This window comes from Pongo abelii, chromosome 4, assembly GCF_028885655.2.
Source record: "Pongo abelii isolate AG06213 chromosome 4, NHGRI_mPonAbe1-v2.0_pri, whole genome shotgun sequence".
In the NCBI taxonomy this organism is placed as follows: Eukaryota; Metazoa; Chordata; class Mammalia; order Primates; family Hominidae; genus Pongo; species Pongo abelii.
Window position 1 is genome coordinate 85,010,014 of NC_071989.2, and position 15,463 is coordinate 85,025,476.

The following is a 15,463-nucleotide window of genomic DNA, read 5'->3' on the forward strand; positions in this document are numbered from 1 at the left end:
ATCATCACGGTATCACAAAAGCTAAAAAGCAGGCTTCTTCATCTATCTTAGATTCACTGTGGTAGATCACAAACTGGCCACAAACTATTCCCCCTCCCAATATTGCCACCACCATTAGCAATAGGACTTAGTTACTTCTACCATGAGAGGTCAAGTTTATTTACCCACTCACTGAATTTGTGCCAGCTCCTAACTTGCTATGGCTGATGAAACAGCAGCAAACATGAGGCAAGCTGAGACTTGAAAAGTGTCTTACTTTGGGGCTTGCCCTTCTGCTGCTATTAGAACTCCATGATCATTATGTGAACAAGCACCTGAAAAACCACATGGAGGGAGACTACAGTCATTTCAGCTGAGACCTTCAGCTGAAATGAACCAGCCAGCCCCCGCCAGTCTACCAGCTGACAGAGGCATAAGTGAACCTAGCCAAGATCAGTTGCTCCTGGTGCAAAGACAGACTCACCCAGCTGAGCCTAGCCTAGCTGAGCCTATTCTGCCATCCTGCAGAATAATGAGCTAAATAGATGGGGTTGTGTTAAGCCACTAAGTTTGGCGTGACAGCTGACAGCGCAATAGGTAACTAACATACTCACATATGGCTTTTTACTCTTTACAGAATATTTACTCTATCATTAAACAACTAAAGTATATGTGAGCACCACTGTGGGGAAAATAGAACCAAATATATGTCAGCATTTGTACACTAACCATTATTCTATAGGCTGGCCTCTTCTACAGTCGTCTTCTAACTATGGGATAGGAATAGCCAAGAGGCTATTTCACAGAGGAAAGACAGCAATGAACATGATCTCTTAACAATTTATCCAAACACTTAAAGTCCACAACCTGATCACATACTGTGTATTTATTATTTAACTTTCCTGGACAAAATAACTTTAGGATTCCTTAACACCCAAGTATTAGTGATTATAAGAAATTATCAGATTTTCTTTAATCTAGCAACTTACTAGGGTAAAATATAGCGCAAGAAAACTTTAGCTGTCCAAAATCTTACCTTTCCAGAAATAATTAGTTCCCCACAAAAATGACCACTTTAATAAATGGAGTGTCTCTCAGGACATAGCAACAAGTAACACTGCCAAAAAAAAGGCTGCAGATGATTGTTTAACATGCCATTATTTGGTTGACTGGCATCACAACAGGAAAACGGTGGTGACAGGCCAGTAATATATATGAGACAAATCTTTTCAAGCAAAAGTTAGGAAGCACAGTACTGTTTAATAACTTTGCTGGACTTTGTCTCTGGTTCCTAGAAGGGAGTCTCTAAACCCTTGGAATTTTCCAAGTGGTAAGAATGTCTTCATTATTCATGGTGGGTCCCTTGGACCAGACCTAAGTTTATACTAACGGAACAACTCACAGTGGGCCCTGAGATAAAATCAGGAAAGGGGCTGGCCAAGCTGGAAAAATGAACCAAATGATTTAAAGGTTTGGGCTTTGTGCTACCAGTCACGGTGGGGAGGGTGGGGAGTGAAGACTGAGTTCAATTATGTGACCAATGATTCAAACAATCATGCCTACTAATGAAAGCTCTGGACACCCAAAGCTCAAGTGTGCTCATTCATTGGTGATACACACTGATGTGCCAAGAGGGCGAGGAGTCTTGAGACATGGAAGCTTTGCATGTGGGACCCCCTAGGCCTTGCCCTATATACATCCTTTCATTTGTCCGGTCCTAATTTGTATCTTTTATAATAAAACTGTAATCCTGTGTATAGTGCTTTCCTCAGTTCTGTGAGTCCTTCTAGTGAATTATCAGACCTGAGGGAACAGTAGGAACTTGTAGCCAGCAGCTGGAAATGCAAGTGGCCTACAAACCCATACATGGCTTGCAGCTAGTGTCTCCAGTGAGGGGTGTTGTATAGACTATGCCCTTCACCTGTGGAATCTGACCTAACTCCAGGTAATGTCAGAACTGCACTGCACATGGTAAAGCAACTAAATATCAGAAACATTTAAAGAGCAGAGAGAAGGCTGAGCACGGTGGCTGATGCCTGTAATCCCAACACTTTGGGAGGCCAAGGTGGGAAGACAGCTTGAGCCCAGGAGTTGCCCACCAGCCTGGGCAACATAGTGAGACCCTGTCTCTATTTAAAAAATAAAAATTAAAAAAAAAAAAAAAGAAAGCAGAGAAAAGACAAGGTTAATAGACAGCAGAAGTGGTGGTCAGAGTTAGGAATAATCACAGTAACACTCATCCATGGAGTGAAAAAAAACAGCAAAGCAAAAGAGAAAATTAGAGATGAAAGTGGAAAAACTAGTAGAGACAACAGAAGTGAGGTTGGGGGATTAGGATGGCATGCAGTGTGGATGCTTAGTAGTCTGGGGAGTCATTCATTCACTCAGCCACCATCTATGAATTATCTGCTACATGTAAGGCACTGTACTAGGTACTAAGAAAACATGGTGAATAAGAAAAACATAGCCTCATTCTCATGAAGCTTACATTTTAGAGAGGATGAAAATATTGAATTACACCACTAATTATGTAACTGTTATGGTGAAACATGCTATAAAGGATATACAGTTGAATATGGGCTTAATATACATATATACATAGGATATACAGTTGAATATGGGCTTAATATACATATATACATATCAGTAATAGTCTACAGTCCTAAAGCCTATACACCTTCACCTCTATTTGCAAATATATTAAACATAATTATTAAACATGTTAGCAAGGAAGTACAGAATAATGTACATTTTCAAGTGGTTTCATCAATAACAAAAACTTTGGATTAAACTTACCTTCCACTAAAAATAAAACATTCCTGGTAGGTACCTGATACTTAAACACTTAGCATATTTGTTTCTCAAATACAAGTTCTCCTTAATATACTGTTATAACTCCCACCCAAATTTTAAAGTCATACACTTCTTTTAAACTATTAAGAATATTTCTGAGAATGCAAACAAACAAACATAACCCTCAAATCACCAGACACGACACCCTGACTTTGGGCAAAAAAGACTCCAGATATATATTTCATCGAGATGCAGAGGCCAATTTCAATTTCTACTAAATGTTACTAATGATCACAGTTTTTAAATTTTTAGAAAAGATGTATTAATTTTAAAGGCGTTTAACATAAAATTCCCTAAAACCTATTCCCAAACAATGTCAATTAGACCACTATAGTTTCTTACCTGTAGTCATCTAACTGTACCAGAAATCGTACAATATCATGATGAGCCTTCAGTACTAGCAGTTCAGTGTAGGGATTCTGGGTTTGTTCTTCACCTATTGTCTGTAAAGGAGATTTCTTGTATTGGAAAAAAAAAAAAAAAAGCAAAACACAAAAGACAAAAAAAGAGATAAAATGATTTGTAAGACCATATTGGAATATAACTGCATGGTATACATCTGAGAACACAAGATTTTAAAAGCCTTAAGATATCATGTTCTACTACTAAATATTATTTCTCCTTATAGCAACTAAATAACTGCCAATTCCACATAAAACACTTCTCCTACCACAAATTCAAATCATGAATTTTAGTATTTTCAAATCACAATAAATTTACAAAAAGGGTGAATTTTATTTTACGTAAATTGTATCCTATTAAACCTCACTTTAAAAAAATTAATGGGCCAATCCAACTCAACATTTTAGAATGCGTGTTTCTCAGTTAAAATGTGGCAGAAACAAAACTGCAAATCAAAGACATAAAATAGTGAAACAGTGCCTCATCCATTACAAGCACTCAATACATGCTTGCTAAATGAATAAATGAAGGCATAAAATCAACTCTGGATTTCTCAAACTTGATGCTGACATTTTGGGCTAGATAATTTTTTTTTTTTTTCCTGCACCACCACGCCCAGCTGATTTTTGTATTTTTAGTAGAGACAGGTTTTTGCCACGTTGGCCAGACTGGTCTTGAACTCCTGACCTCAAGTGATTCGCCCACCTCGGCCTCCCAAAGTGCTGGGATTACAGGCGTGAGCCACCGCGCCCAGCCCAGATAATTCTTTGTTGTTGAGGACTGTCCTGTGCATTGCAGGATATTGAGCAACATCCCTGGTCTATACACATTAGATACCAATAGAACTGCCCCTCTGCAAGGCATGACAATCAAAAATGTCTCCAGACATTGCCAAATGTCTTCTGCGAGGCAAAAATCACCCCAGTTGAGAACCACTGCTTAAAGGAGAAGCCTGGATACAAAGTTCTTGCATAAATTAGGGAAAATCATAGGTTCTGATAATGTACAAACTCACAGCAGTTATACAACTGAATTACCTTTATATGAAGAAATACATAAATTTAAAACATGCATAAATGTTTAAAAAAAAAAAAAAGAACCACCACAAAGCATTAATTTTGTATTTATTCTGTCTTCCTTCTAGAAGAGGTTGTGGTGAGAAATTTGAAAACTAAACTGCTTCCCCTCCAATGAAAACTTGCCAGGAATGGAAGAACTGGTTAAGCAAATGACATGATTAACCAAAGAACCAGGTTAAAACAGAATTATCCAAAATGTCGTATATACCATATATGGCTATTCAGTAATCCACAATCTCAAGGATTTAGGATTAATCTGAAATAAGAAATTTTTAAAAACAGACAATACCGTCAACTGCAAAGACATGCGGAAGTTAAAATTGAGAAGACTGCCTACTCTCAACAATCCAATTTCTTACTTTTAACAATCTAAACAAATACTTCTTATGAGAAATAAAATGGAATTCACAAATTCTGTTCTTGTCAGGCCTCTGAGCCCAAGCTAAGCCATCGCATCCCTGGTGACTTGCACACATACGCCCAGATGGCCTGAAGTAACTGAAGAATCACAAAAGAAGTGAAAATGCCCTGCCCCGCCTTAACTGATGACATTCCACCACAAAAGAAGTGAAAATGGCCAGTCCTTGCCTTAAGTGATGACATCACCTTGTAAAAGTCCTTTTCCTGGCTCAAAAAGCTCCTCTACTGAGCACCTTGCGACCCCCACTCCTGCCCGCCAGAGAACAACCCCCCTTTGACTGTAATTTTCCTTTACCTACCCAAATCCTATAAAACGGCCCCATTCCTATCTCCCTTCGCTGACTCTCTTTTTGGACTCAGCCCGCCTGCACCCAGGTGACTAAAAGCTTTTATTGCTCACACAAAGCCTGTTTGGCGGTCTCTTCACACGGACGCGCATGAAAGTTCTTGTGTGGCATACGAAATAAATTTGGGACCTCAAAATTTTCAAGACTGCAAAAATTATTTTATTCACATTTCAAATGTAAATTTCATTATACACGGTCTATTCAATTATTCGGGCCAATGAAGAAAGTGTGACTATGAAACCAAAAACAGCAGTTAATTAGAAAATCATGTTCTTGATCTTGAAGCAAATTATTACTTTTTAAAAATAATTATATCCTTTTTCGGTTCTTGGATAAGTAAATTAATTTTATATTCCCTGACCAAGTATCAGTAGACGCCAGGAAGAGACAGCAATTCAAATAAACCAAAAGTGGAAAGCTGCGGTCACAACTCTTTCGTTTCTAGCTAAATCGGATACTTTTTAAGTGGAAATGAAGATAGTTTCCGTAGCCAGAAACCCTAAGTTGTCACAGGTACCAACAGGACTGCTGACCAGCTGAGCGTCCCTGAGCCAGGGTCTCACGATTCGGCTAGCCGTGGGCCGGGGCCGGGGGTCTGCAGCTCCAGGGTACGCATGGGGGCCCGCCGGGTCCGAGGAGCTCTGGCTCCCGCCCCCTCCGCCCCCACCGGGGTGAGGACAGCGCGCGGCACAAGCTCAGCAGCTAGCCCCGCCTCCGCCCGGGTCCCCGCGGTCGGAACCCAGGGAGGCCGAACCGGAACGAAGCCGCCCCCTCCAGCAAGCTCGACGGGCGCAGGGCAGACCCGCCCGGGGTTTACCTCGGCCAGTCCCTGCGGTTCTCGGCCTCCCCCGATCAGCCATCGCAACATCCGGGCAGCGGCGGCGTCTCGCCCGGTCCAGCCCCAGTCAGCCCGAACTCCGCCCCGGGCTCGGCCTCCTCTTTCCTCCCCGGCTGCAGCGCAACTGAGACGCTAATACTTCCCGCCCCAGATCAACCCACGGGCCGAAGGAATGCAGACCACAGTTGAGGGAAAATTTTTGTCCCCAAAGCGCTCCCGTACCCAGCCACCGAGGCTTAGTTTGGGCAGTCGCTTGGGGAGCGGCTGCCGAAGGCGGCGGCGGCTGCGGCGATTGCGGGGCGCGCGCTGCTCCGTGTGGGCACGCGCGGGGGCGCCGCCGGGTAGCGCACGGAGCTTAGGTAGCTCGAGCGGCCCCTGGTGGACGCGCGCGGAGCAGCAACCCGACCCCGGCGAGCAAGCGCGCACCAAGAATAGTGCCCCCTCCCTGTGACATGGCTTTAGTATCCTCCACTTCCTGGGGTACCAGGAAACCTCCCCCGCTTTCCCAAGAGCTGGCTGAAGAAGGTGTAGGGCAGTAGACTTCTGCATCCAGACAAATCCAGTGGCTCATGGGTACAGCCGAATAAATCTGGCCAACATTTACTGTGTGCTATATAGTACAGCTCCTGTGCTAAGGCTTTACATAAATCCTCATGGTAAAGCTATATCCCCTATTTTACACATCAAGAAACTGAAGCTCTGAACGATTAGGTAATTTGTCTAAAGATAACAGCTAGGAAGTGGCTACATTGGTAGTGTTCTTGACCGTATACTATATTAACATTGAATCTCCCTAAAGAATAGAAGGCAGTTCATATACCTTTTTTTGACTACTAAATTTTCTTAGGTAGTCAAAGGGCTGTGGTTATCTATGCTGACTGCATATCAGAACTACCTGGGTAGCTTTTGAAAATGTAGATTCCTGGCTTCCGCCTCAGACTCATTAAAATAATCTTTGTGGTTGGGACGTAGGAATCGGGGTTTTGGGAAGGTTCCTTAGGTGATTCCGATGAGTAGCAAGGTCTGAAAATCACTGGTCTAGGAACTACTTATCATGTTGGCAAAAGTATAAATATATGTATTTGCATATGTATTTGTTAGGTTCAAATAATCCTCCTAGCAGTAAATTGTTGTAGGGAATCTACAAATGTCCCAACCAATGCATTAATTCAGCAAACATGTATTGGACACAGATGCACTAGAGAAGCAGAAAGGAATCACATAAAATGCTGCTCCTGAGGGACAAGGCAGAATGTCCCAGTCACCAATAAGAGAGAGCCATACATTGCACTTTAAGCTAAGTTAGTTGTGAGCAGCTGCACAAACTTACAGTCCCTCTGGAACTGGGATCTCCTATAATTCATCTTTGTATTCCTTTTGAGTGCACTCAGCAAGAACACACTCCCAAGGATCAGGAGCACGTTGTCTTCTGTGTGCTAGCCCCAAATTGCAGTCTGCATACAGTTGAAGACAGACCAAAACAGAGACTATCCCCTGGAAAAGAGGGACTTATCTTTAGTAAAACAAAACTCAGAGACATCAGGAGTTCATTTCTGGAAGGAATATCTTCACGTGAGACAACGTGGTTGCCCAAATAGCCTACATTTTATCCTTCTGATTATCCACATTCTTTAGGGTTTGCCCCATGCTCTTTAGGGTTTGCCCAATGCCACATTACTCTGATGTAAGGGACATTCTGCTGATGCTTTAAAGCACTGGTCCAGGGTTGAACACTTCCTCCCTTGGTTCCTCTTAGGACAGCTAAGAAAGAACTTTTTACAAGATTAGTATATTATTGGGCACACAATGTATAAAGATGTAATTTGTGGCATCAATAGAAAGGGTGGGGGTGGAGCAATATAGGAGCAGAGTTTTTGTATGCTATTGAAGTTACATTGGTATAAATTAAAATGAGATTGTTATAACGTTAGGATGTTAAATGTAATTCTCATGGTAAACACAAAAATACCTGTATAATATACATAAATGGAAATGATCAGGGAATCAAAACATTTACTACAAAAAACAAGCTAAACACAAAAGATGGCAGTAATAGAAGACATGAGGTACAAAAGAAACTATAAGGCATATAGAAAACAAATAGCAAAATAGAAATTCCTCTTTATCAGTAATTACTTTAAATATAAATAAACTGTCCAAAGAAAAGGCAGATTGACAAAAAAAAAACCAAACTCTAGAATCCAACTGTATGCCATCTGTGAAAGACTGACTTTAGATCAAAGACACAATTAGATCAAAAGGGAAAGAATAGAAAAAGATATTCCATGCAAATAGTAACCAAAAGAGAACTGGAGTGGCTGTACTAATAGCTGACAAAATAGACTTTAAATCAAAAAAGTTTCCAAAGACAGAAACATTATGTTATATATTAATAAAATAGTCAATATAGCAAGAAGATAAAACAATTATAAATATTTACACACCTAATAATAGACCCTCAAAATTTATAAAGCAAAACTTGACAGAATTGAAGAAAGATATAGTTCTACAACAACGGTAGCAGACTTCATTTGCCCACTTTCAATAATAGATAGAACAACCAGACAAGATAAAGAAATAGAGGACATAAACAACACAATAAACTAATTACATCTAACACATATAAAGAACACGCTACCCAACAACATCAGCACAAACATTCATCTCAAGCACATGTAGGACATTCTCTTAGATAGACCATATGTTAGGCCACAAAATAAGTCTCAATCAATTTTAAAAGATAGATATCACACAAAGTATCTTCTCTGACCACAACAGGAATCAGTTACAGAAGTAAAACTGGAAAATTCACAAATATATTGAAATTAAGCAAAACACTCAAACAACCAATGAGTCACAGGCAAAAGCAGCACAAAAGAAATTATAAAATACCTAGAGACAAAAACACAACACGACAAAACTTACGGGATTCAGTAAAAGCAGTACTTAAAGGGAAATTTATAGGTATAAATGTCTACATTAAAAAAGAAGACCTAAAATCAATAACCTGACTTTATACCATAGGAACTTGAAGTAGAAGAGGAAATGAAACCCAAAACTAGTAGGAGGAAGGAAATAATAAGAATTAGAGCAGAGATAAATAAAACAGAGAATAGAAAAAATAGAGCAAATCAATGAAACCAAAAGTTGGTATTTTGCAAAGACGAAAAAAATTTAAAAACTTTTAGCTGGACTGACAAAGAAAAAAGAGAAAATGCAAATAACTAAAATTGAAAATGAAAGTGGAGACATTACTACTGACTTTACAGAGAGAAAAGGGACTATGTGACTACTATGAACAATTGTACACAAACAAATTAGATAACCTAAAAGATATGAATAAATTCCTTGAAATACACAAATTATTTAAATTGACTCAAAAAGAAATTGAAAATATTAACAGACCTATAACAAGTAAAGAGATTGAAACAGTATTCAAAACCCTGCCCAAAAAAGTGAAGTCCTGGACCAGATGGCTTTACTGATGAATCTACCAAACATTTAAAGAAGAATTAACACAAATCTTTCTCAAATTCTTCCAAAAAGTGAAGAGGAGGAAACACTTTTTAACTCCTTATACAAGGCCAGCATTACCCTGATACCAAAGCCAGATAAAAACATCACAAAAAGAGAAAATTACAGGCCAATATCCCTTATGACTACAGATGAAAAAAATCTTTGACATAATATTATCACATTAAATCCAACAGCATATTAACAAGTATTATTTACTATGACCAAGTAAGATTTATTCCAGGAATGGAAGAGTGGTTCAATATAAGAAAATCAACCAATGTAATACATCACATTAATAAAACAAAGGAAGATAACTGCAAAATAATCTCAATTGATGCAGAAAGGCATTTTACAAAATCCAACACCCTTTTATCATAAAACTCTCAGAAAACCAGAAATAGAGGGGAAATTCCTCAATATGATAAAAAGTAATTATGAAAAACCCATGGTTAACATCACATTCAATGGTGAAAGACTGAAAACTTCTCCCCTAAGATCAGAAACAAAATAAAGATGTCCTCTTTGACCACTGCTCTTCAACACTGTATTGGAAGTTCTTGCCAGAGTTAGTAGACAAAAAGAAGTAAAAAGCATCCAAATTGGAAAGGAAGAGGTAAAGCTCTCTCTATTTGCAGGTGATATGACCCTATATATAGAAAATCCTGAAGAATCCACAAAAAAGGTATAGAGCTAATAAATAAATTCAGCTAAGTTGCAGGGTACTAGATTAATAAAAAAAAATTAATGTTGTTTCTACTTGCCAGCAATGAACAATCCAAAAAGAAAACTAATAAAGCAATTCCATTTACAATAGCATCTAAAATAATTAAATACATAGGAATAAATCTAACCCTGGAGGCGAAAGACTTCTATACTGAAAACAACAAAACATTGCTGAAAGAAATTAAAGGGTACCTAAATAAATAAAAAGACATCCAAGCTCTTGGATAGAAAGACTTAACATTGTTAAGATACAAATACTTCCCAAAGCAATCTCCAGATTCAATGCAATCTGTATCAAAATTTCAATAATCTTGTTCCTAAAAATGGAAAAATAATCCTCAAATTTATATGGAATTGCAAGGGGTCCCAAATAGCCAAAATAATCCTGAAAAAGAAAATAAGGTTGGAGGACTCACACTTCCCAACTGTGGAACTTACTACAAAGTTAAAGTAATAGTACTGGCACAAGGACAGACATGTAGACCAATGGAATAGAACAGAGAGCCTAGAGATAAACTCTTACATATATGGTCAATTTTTTTGAACAAGTGTACTAAGACCATCCAATGGGGAAAGGACAGTCTTTTCAACAATTGGTACTAGGAAAACTGGATCTCTACACATAAAATAATGAACTTGGATCCTTATCTTATACTATACCCAAATGTTAACTTAAAATAGTCAAATACCTAAACTTAAAAGCTAAGTTGTAAAACTCTTAGAAGAAAAAAAATTGGAGGAGAAAATATTCATCACATTAAATTTGGCAAAATTTAGTGGCTGTGACACCAAATGCACAGGCAACAAAAGAAAAAATAAACCAATTTGACTTCATCAAAATTAAGAACTTTCATGCATCAAAGGATACTATCAAGAAAATGAAAACCTGCAGAATGGGAGAAAATATTTGCAAATCATACATCTGATAAGGAAGTGATACCTATAATATATAAACATCTACAACTCAACAACAACAACATAAAACAATCCTGTTAAAACTGGGCAAAGGACTTGAGTAGACATTTCTCCAAGGAAGGTATATGAATGGTCATTAAGCACCTGAAAAGAAGCTCAACATAATTAGTCATTAGAAAAATGCAAATGAAAACCACAATGGCATGCCATTTCACACATACTAGGATGCCTATAATTTTTTTAAGCTGGAAAATAAATGTTGATAGGGATATGGAGAAATTGGAGTCCTTGTGCATCGTTAGTAGAAATGTAAAATGGAGCAGCCACTGTGAAAAATCGTTTAGCAGACCCTTGAAAGTTAAACATACAACTACCATATGATCCAGCAAGTCCACCTCTAGGCATATATCTACAAGAAATGAAAGCAAGGACTCAACAGATATTTGGGCCAATGTTGACATCAGCACTATTCACAATAGCCAAAAGGTGGAGACAACCCAAGTGTCCATCCACAGATGAATGGGTAAATAAAATGTGACGTATGCATATAATAAAATATTATTTAGTCATAAAGGAATTAATTTTTAAATATATTCTACAACATAGATGGGCCTTGAAAACATTATATTAAGTGAAATAAACCAAACACAGAGGAATAAATATTGTATGATTCCAATATATGAAATACTTAGAATAGGTAAATTCATAGAGACAGAAAATAGAATAGAGGTTACCAGGGATGGGAGAGGGGGAAATAGGGAGTTATTATTGAATGAGTACAGAGTTTATGTTGAGACTGATGAAAAAAATTTGTATATAGTGGTGATGATTATACAATATTGTGAATGTACTTAATGTCACTGAATTGTACAATTACAAATGGTTAAAATGACAAATATATTAGTATATTTTACCACAATAAAAGAGATAAATAGATCAATGGAACAGAATAGAGTACCAAAATAAAACCACATATATATGGATAACTGATTTTTTTACAAAAGTGTAAAGGCAGTCAGTGTAGAAAAGACTGTTGAAAAAGTCTTTTTGTTAATGGTGCTAGAAAATTTGACATCCATATCCAAATAAATGTACTTCAATTTATATCTCATTCCATAAGCAAAATAAAGGATTAATCATAGGCATAAATGTAAAACCTAAATCTATAAAACTTCTAAAATAAAACATGGAGAGGCTAGTCACGGTGGCTCAAGCCTATAATCCCAGTGCTTTGGGAGGCTGAGGTGGGAGGATTGCTTGAGCCCAGGAGTTCAAGACCAGATTGGTCAACATAGCAAGACCTCATATCTATAAAAAGTTTTAAAATTAACTGAGCATGGTGGCAGGTGCCTGTGGTTCCAGTTACTCAGGAGGCTGAGGCAAGAGGAACACTTAAGCTCAGGAGCTAGAGGCTGCAGGAAGCCATGTTCATGCCACTGTACTTCAGCCTGTGTGACAGAGTAAGACCCCATCCAAAAAAAAAAAGAAAAAGAAAAAAAGAAAAAAACCATTGTGACTTTTTAAAGATTTTATCTCAAAAGCACAATCCATAAAATAAAAAATTGATAAATTGTACTACTTCAAAATTAACACTTCTGTTCTTAAAAAGACACTGTTAAGAGAATAAAAAATAAGCCATAGACTAGGGAAAATATTTGCAAATTAGGTAGATGAAAAAGGACTTGTCTCCAGAATACATAAAGAACCCTGAAAACTTACTAAAAGTCCAGTTCTGAGTGAGATAGGATAAATACACATCACCCTTTCTCTCCAATTGAACACAACTATGAACCTTGAACAAAATAGATGACGTAACTCTTTCAGGACTCTGAAAAAGGAGGAATGGAGAAGAATACCAGAATTCAAATTACCAGCAAGTCAGCATTTCTTTTTTCTTCAGCAACTTCCCCAGCCTGAATCCAATGCAACCTCAAATCTGGAAAGGAACACTGTGGTACAGAAAGAGAAAGGTATACCTTCTAGTTGTGGCTAGAACTGCAGGAAGAAGAACTCCTAAAGCTTAGAGAGAATGCAGGAATCCTCTGGGTCTTTTCCTCTCCTTTTTGTCCATTCTCTTATGCCTCAGACTCCAAGATATCCCACAGTAATGGTGGCAGCTGTTACAGTGGCTACCAACAGGAGACTGCAGGAGCCAAAACTCTAAGGGAAGGGAGACTTCCTCTCCATTCGGTGGAGCTCATGCTGCAAAAGAGTGCATCCAAACCCAGACCTGTTTTTTCCCATCTTTCTACCCTTCCACTAACTGGCACCAGAGGTGGAGCAATAACAAAAGTGGGTGGTTTCCAAAAAGGGAAACCCCAAGGAAACAGAAAGTACCAGAAAGACAGTGGAAATAGAAGAGTTCAGGAAAGCAACCCCAGTTACTTTTATACGAACATGTAGGCTCACCTTCCTTATCTTCATATGCAAGGCTCTTAACCTAATTAGTGTACCAAAGACTTTGAAAACTGAGCTAATAGAATTCTGCCTGGGTCCGAGACTAATTACTAGGTGGGACAAATACAGATAACACTGTAAAGGCATTAAAACTGAACAAACGTTAGAGCCACAGCTCACAGAAGGTGAGTTAAAACTTGTGCCTAACCTAGTCAGGTTAATTGCTTGTTAAAAGAAAAATACCAACAGTCTCCATAGGACTTAAAACCAAGTTTCATAGTGTCATATTCCAAAGGTCTAGGAGTATAAGCCCAAATTACTTGGCATATGGAGAAACACAAAAGTCTCAGCTCACATGGAAAAATATAATCAACGGTTGCCAATGGCAAAACTACAGATGTTGGAATTACCTGAGGAAGACTTTAAAACATATTATAAAAATGCTGGCATGGCAATTATAAACACTCTTGAAACAAACATTAAAACACAATGTATCAGCAAAGAAATAAAACATATAAAATAGAAAGATCCAAATGAAAAATTTTAAATTTAACATACAATAACCAAAATTTAAAACTCAGTGGATGAGCTAATAGCAGAATGGAGATGACAGAGGCAAGAGTCAGTGAACTTAAATGGAGAAAATCAATAAAACCAAAAGCTGGTGTTTAAAAAGATCAATGAAATTAATAAGCCCATAGCAAGACTGACAAAGAAAAAAAATAAAAGATAAAAATTAGCAGTATAAGGAATGAAAGCAGGGATATTACTGTAGGCCCCACAGACATTAAAGGGATAATAAGAGAGTATTATAAACAACCCTACACACAAAAATTTAACAACTGATGAAATGGAGCAATTTCTCAAATATCACAAATTACCAAAATCTGTTCAAGCTCAAATAGGTAACCTAAGTAGTCCCACAACCATTTACAAAATTGAATTCATAGTTTAAAATGTTCTTAAAAAGAAATCTTAAGGTTCAGATGCCAAATCCCAGCAGGATTTCTTGTAGATAGACAAGCTGCTTCTAATATGTATAAAGAAGGGCAGACGAACTAGAATGTGCTGTGAGACATTACATTAAAAACCAAAAAAGATACTAAAAACTTTAAAATTTGAATCTTGTAGTCCCTGCTCTCAAGAAACATATTTCAGGAGGTTCCAAGATGGCCAAATAGGAACAGTTCCAGTCTGCAGCTCCCAGCATGATCGACACAGAAGATGGGTGATTTCTGCATTTCCAAATGAGGTACCTGGTTCATCTCATTGGGACTGCTTGGACAGTGGGCGCAATCCACGTAGGGCAAGCCTAAGCAGGGCGAGGCATTGCCTCACCCAGGAAGTGTAAGGGGTTGCAGGATTTCCCTTTCCTAGCCAAGGGAAGCCATGACAGACTGTACCTGGAAAAACAGGACACTTCTGCCCAAATACTGTGCTTTTCCCAAGGTCTTAGCAACTGGCAGACAAGGAGATTCTCTCCCATTTCCGGCTCAGTGGGCCCCACACCCACAGAGCCTTGCTCACTGCTAACGCAGCAGTCTGAGATTGAACTGCAAGGTGGCAGCCTGGCTGGGAGAGGGGCGTCCACCATTGCTGAGGCTTGAGTAGGTAAACAAAGCAGCCGGGAAGCTCGAACTGGGCAGAGCCCACCACAGCTCAGCAACGCCTACTGCCTCTATAGACTCCACCTCTGCGGGCAGCACATAGCTGAACAAAAGTCAGCAGACAACTTCTTCAGACTTAAATGTCCCTGTCTGACAGCTCTGAAGAGAGCAGTGGTTCTCCCAGCACAGTGTTTGAGCTCTGAGAACAGACAGACTGTCTCCTCAAGTGGGTCCCTGACCCCTATGTAACCTAACTGGGAGATACCTCCCAGTAGGGGCTGACAGACACCTCATATAGGTGGATGCCCCTCTGGGACGAAGCTTCCAGAGGAAGGATCAGGCAGCAATATTTTCTGTTCTGCAATATTTGCTGTTCTGCAGCCTCTG

General features: G+C 38.7%; 1 protein-coding gene across 7 annotated transcripts in view; it reads right to left on the bottom strand.

Annotated features, from left to right (window-relative positions):
• The window catches only part of WDR41 (WD repeat domain 41), a 185,375-nt gene that overhangs the window by 47,098 nt on the left and 122,814 nt on the right, over positions 1–15,463 (bottom strand). For 4 of the 7 annotated variants that reach the window (XM_063724150.1, XM_063724149.1, XM_063724153.1 and 1 more), the window contains one exon: positions 3,175–3,290. In XM_063724150.1, the coding sequence (XP_063580220.1) occupies positions 3,175–3,290 (116 nt within the window). Of the gene's footprint in view, positions 1–3,174; positions 3,291–5,032; positions 5,773–5,897; positions 6,276–15,463 lie in introns of those variants that run through there. The other 3 variants (XM_024246911.3, XM_024246912.3, XM_063724151.1) reach the window with 3 other exon arrangements.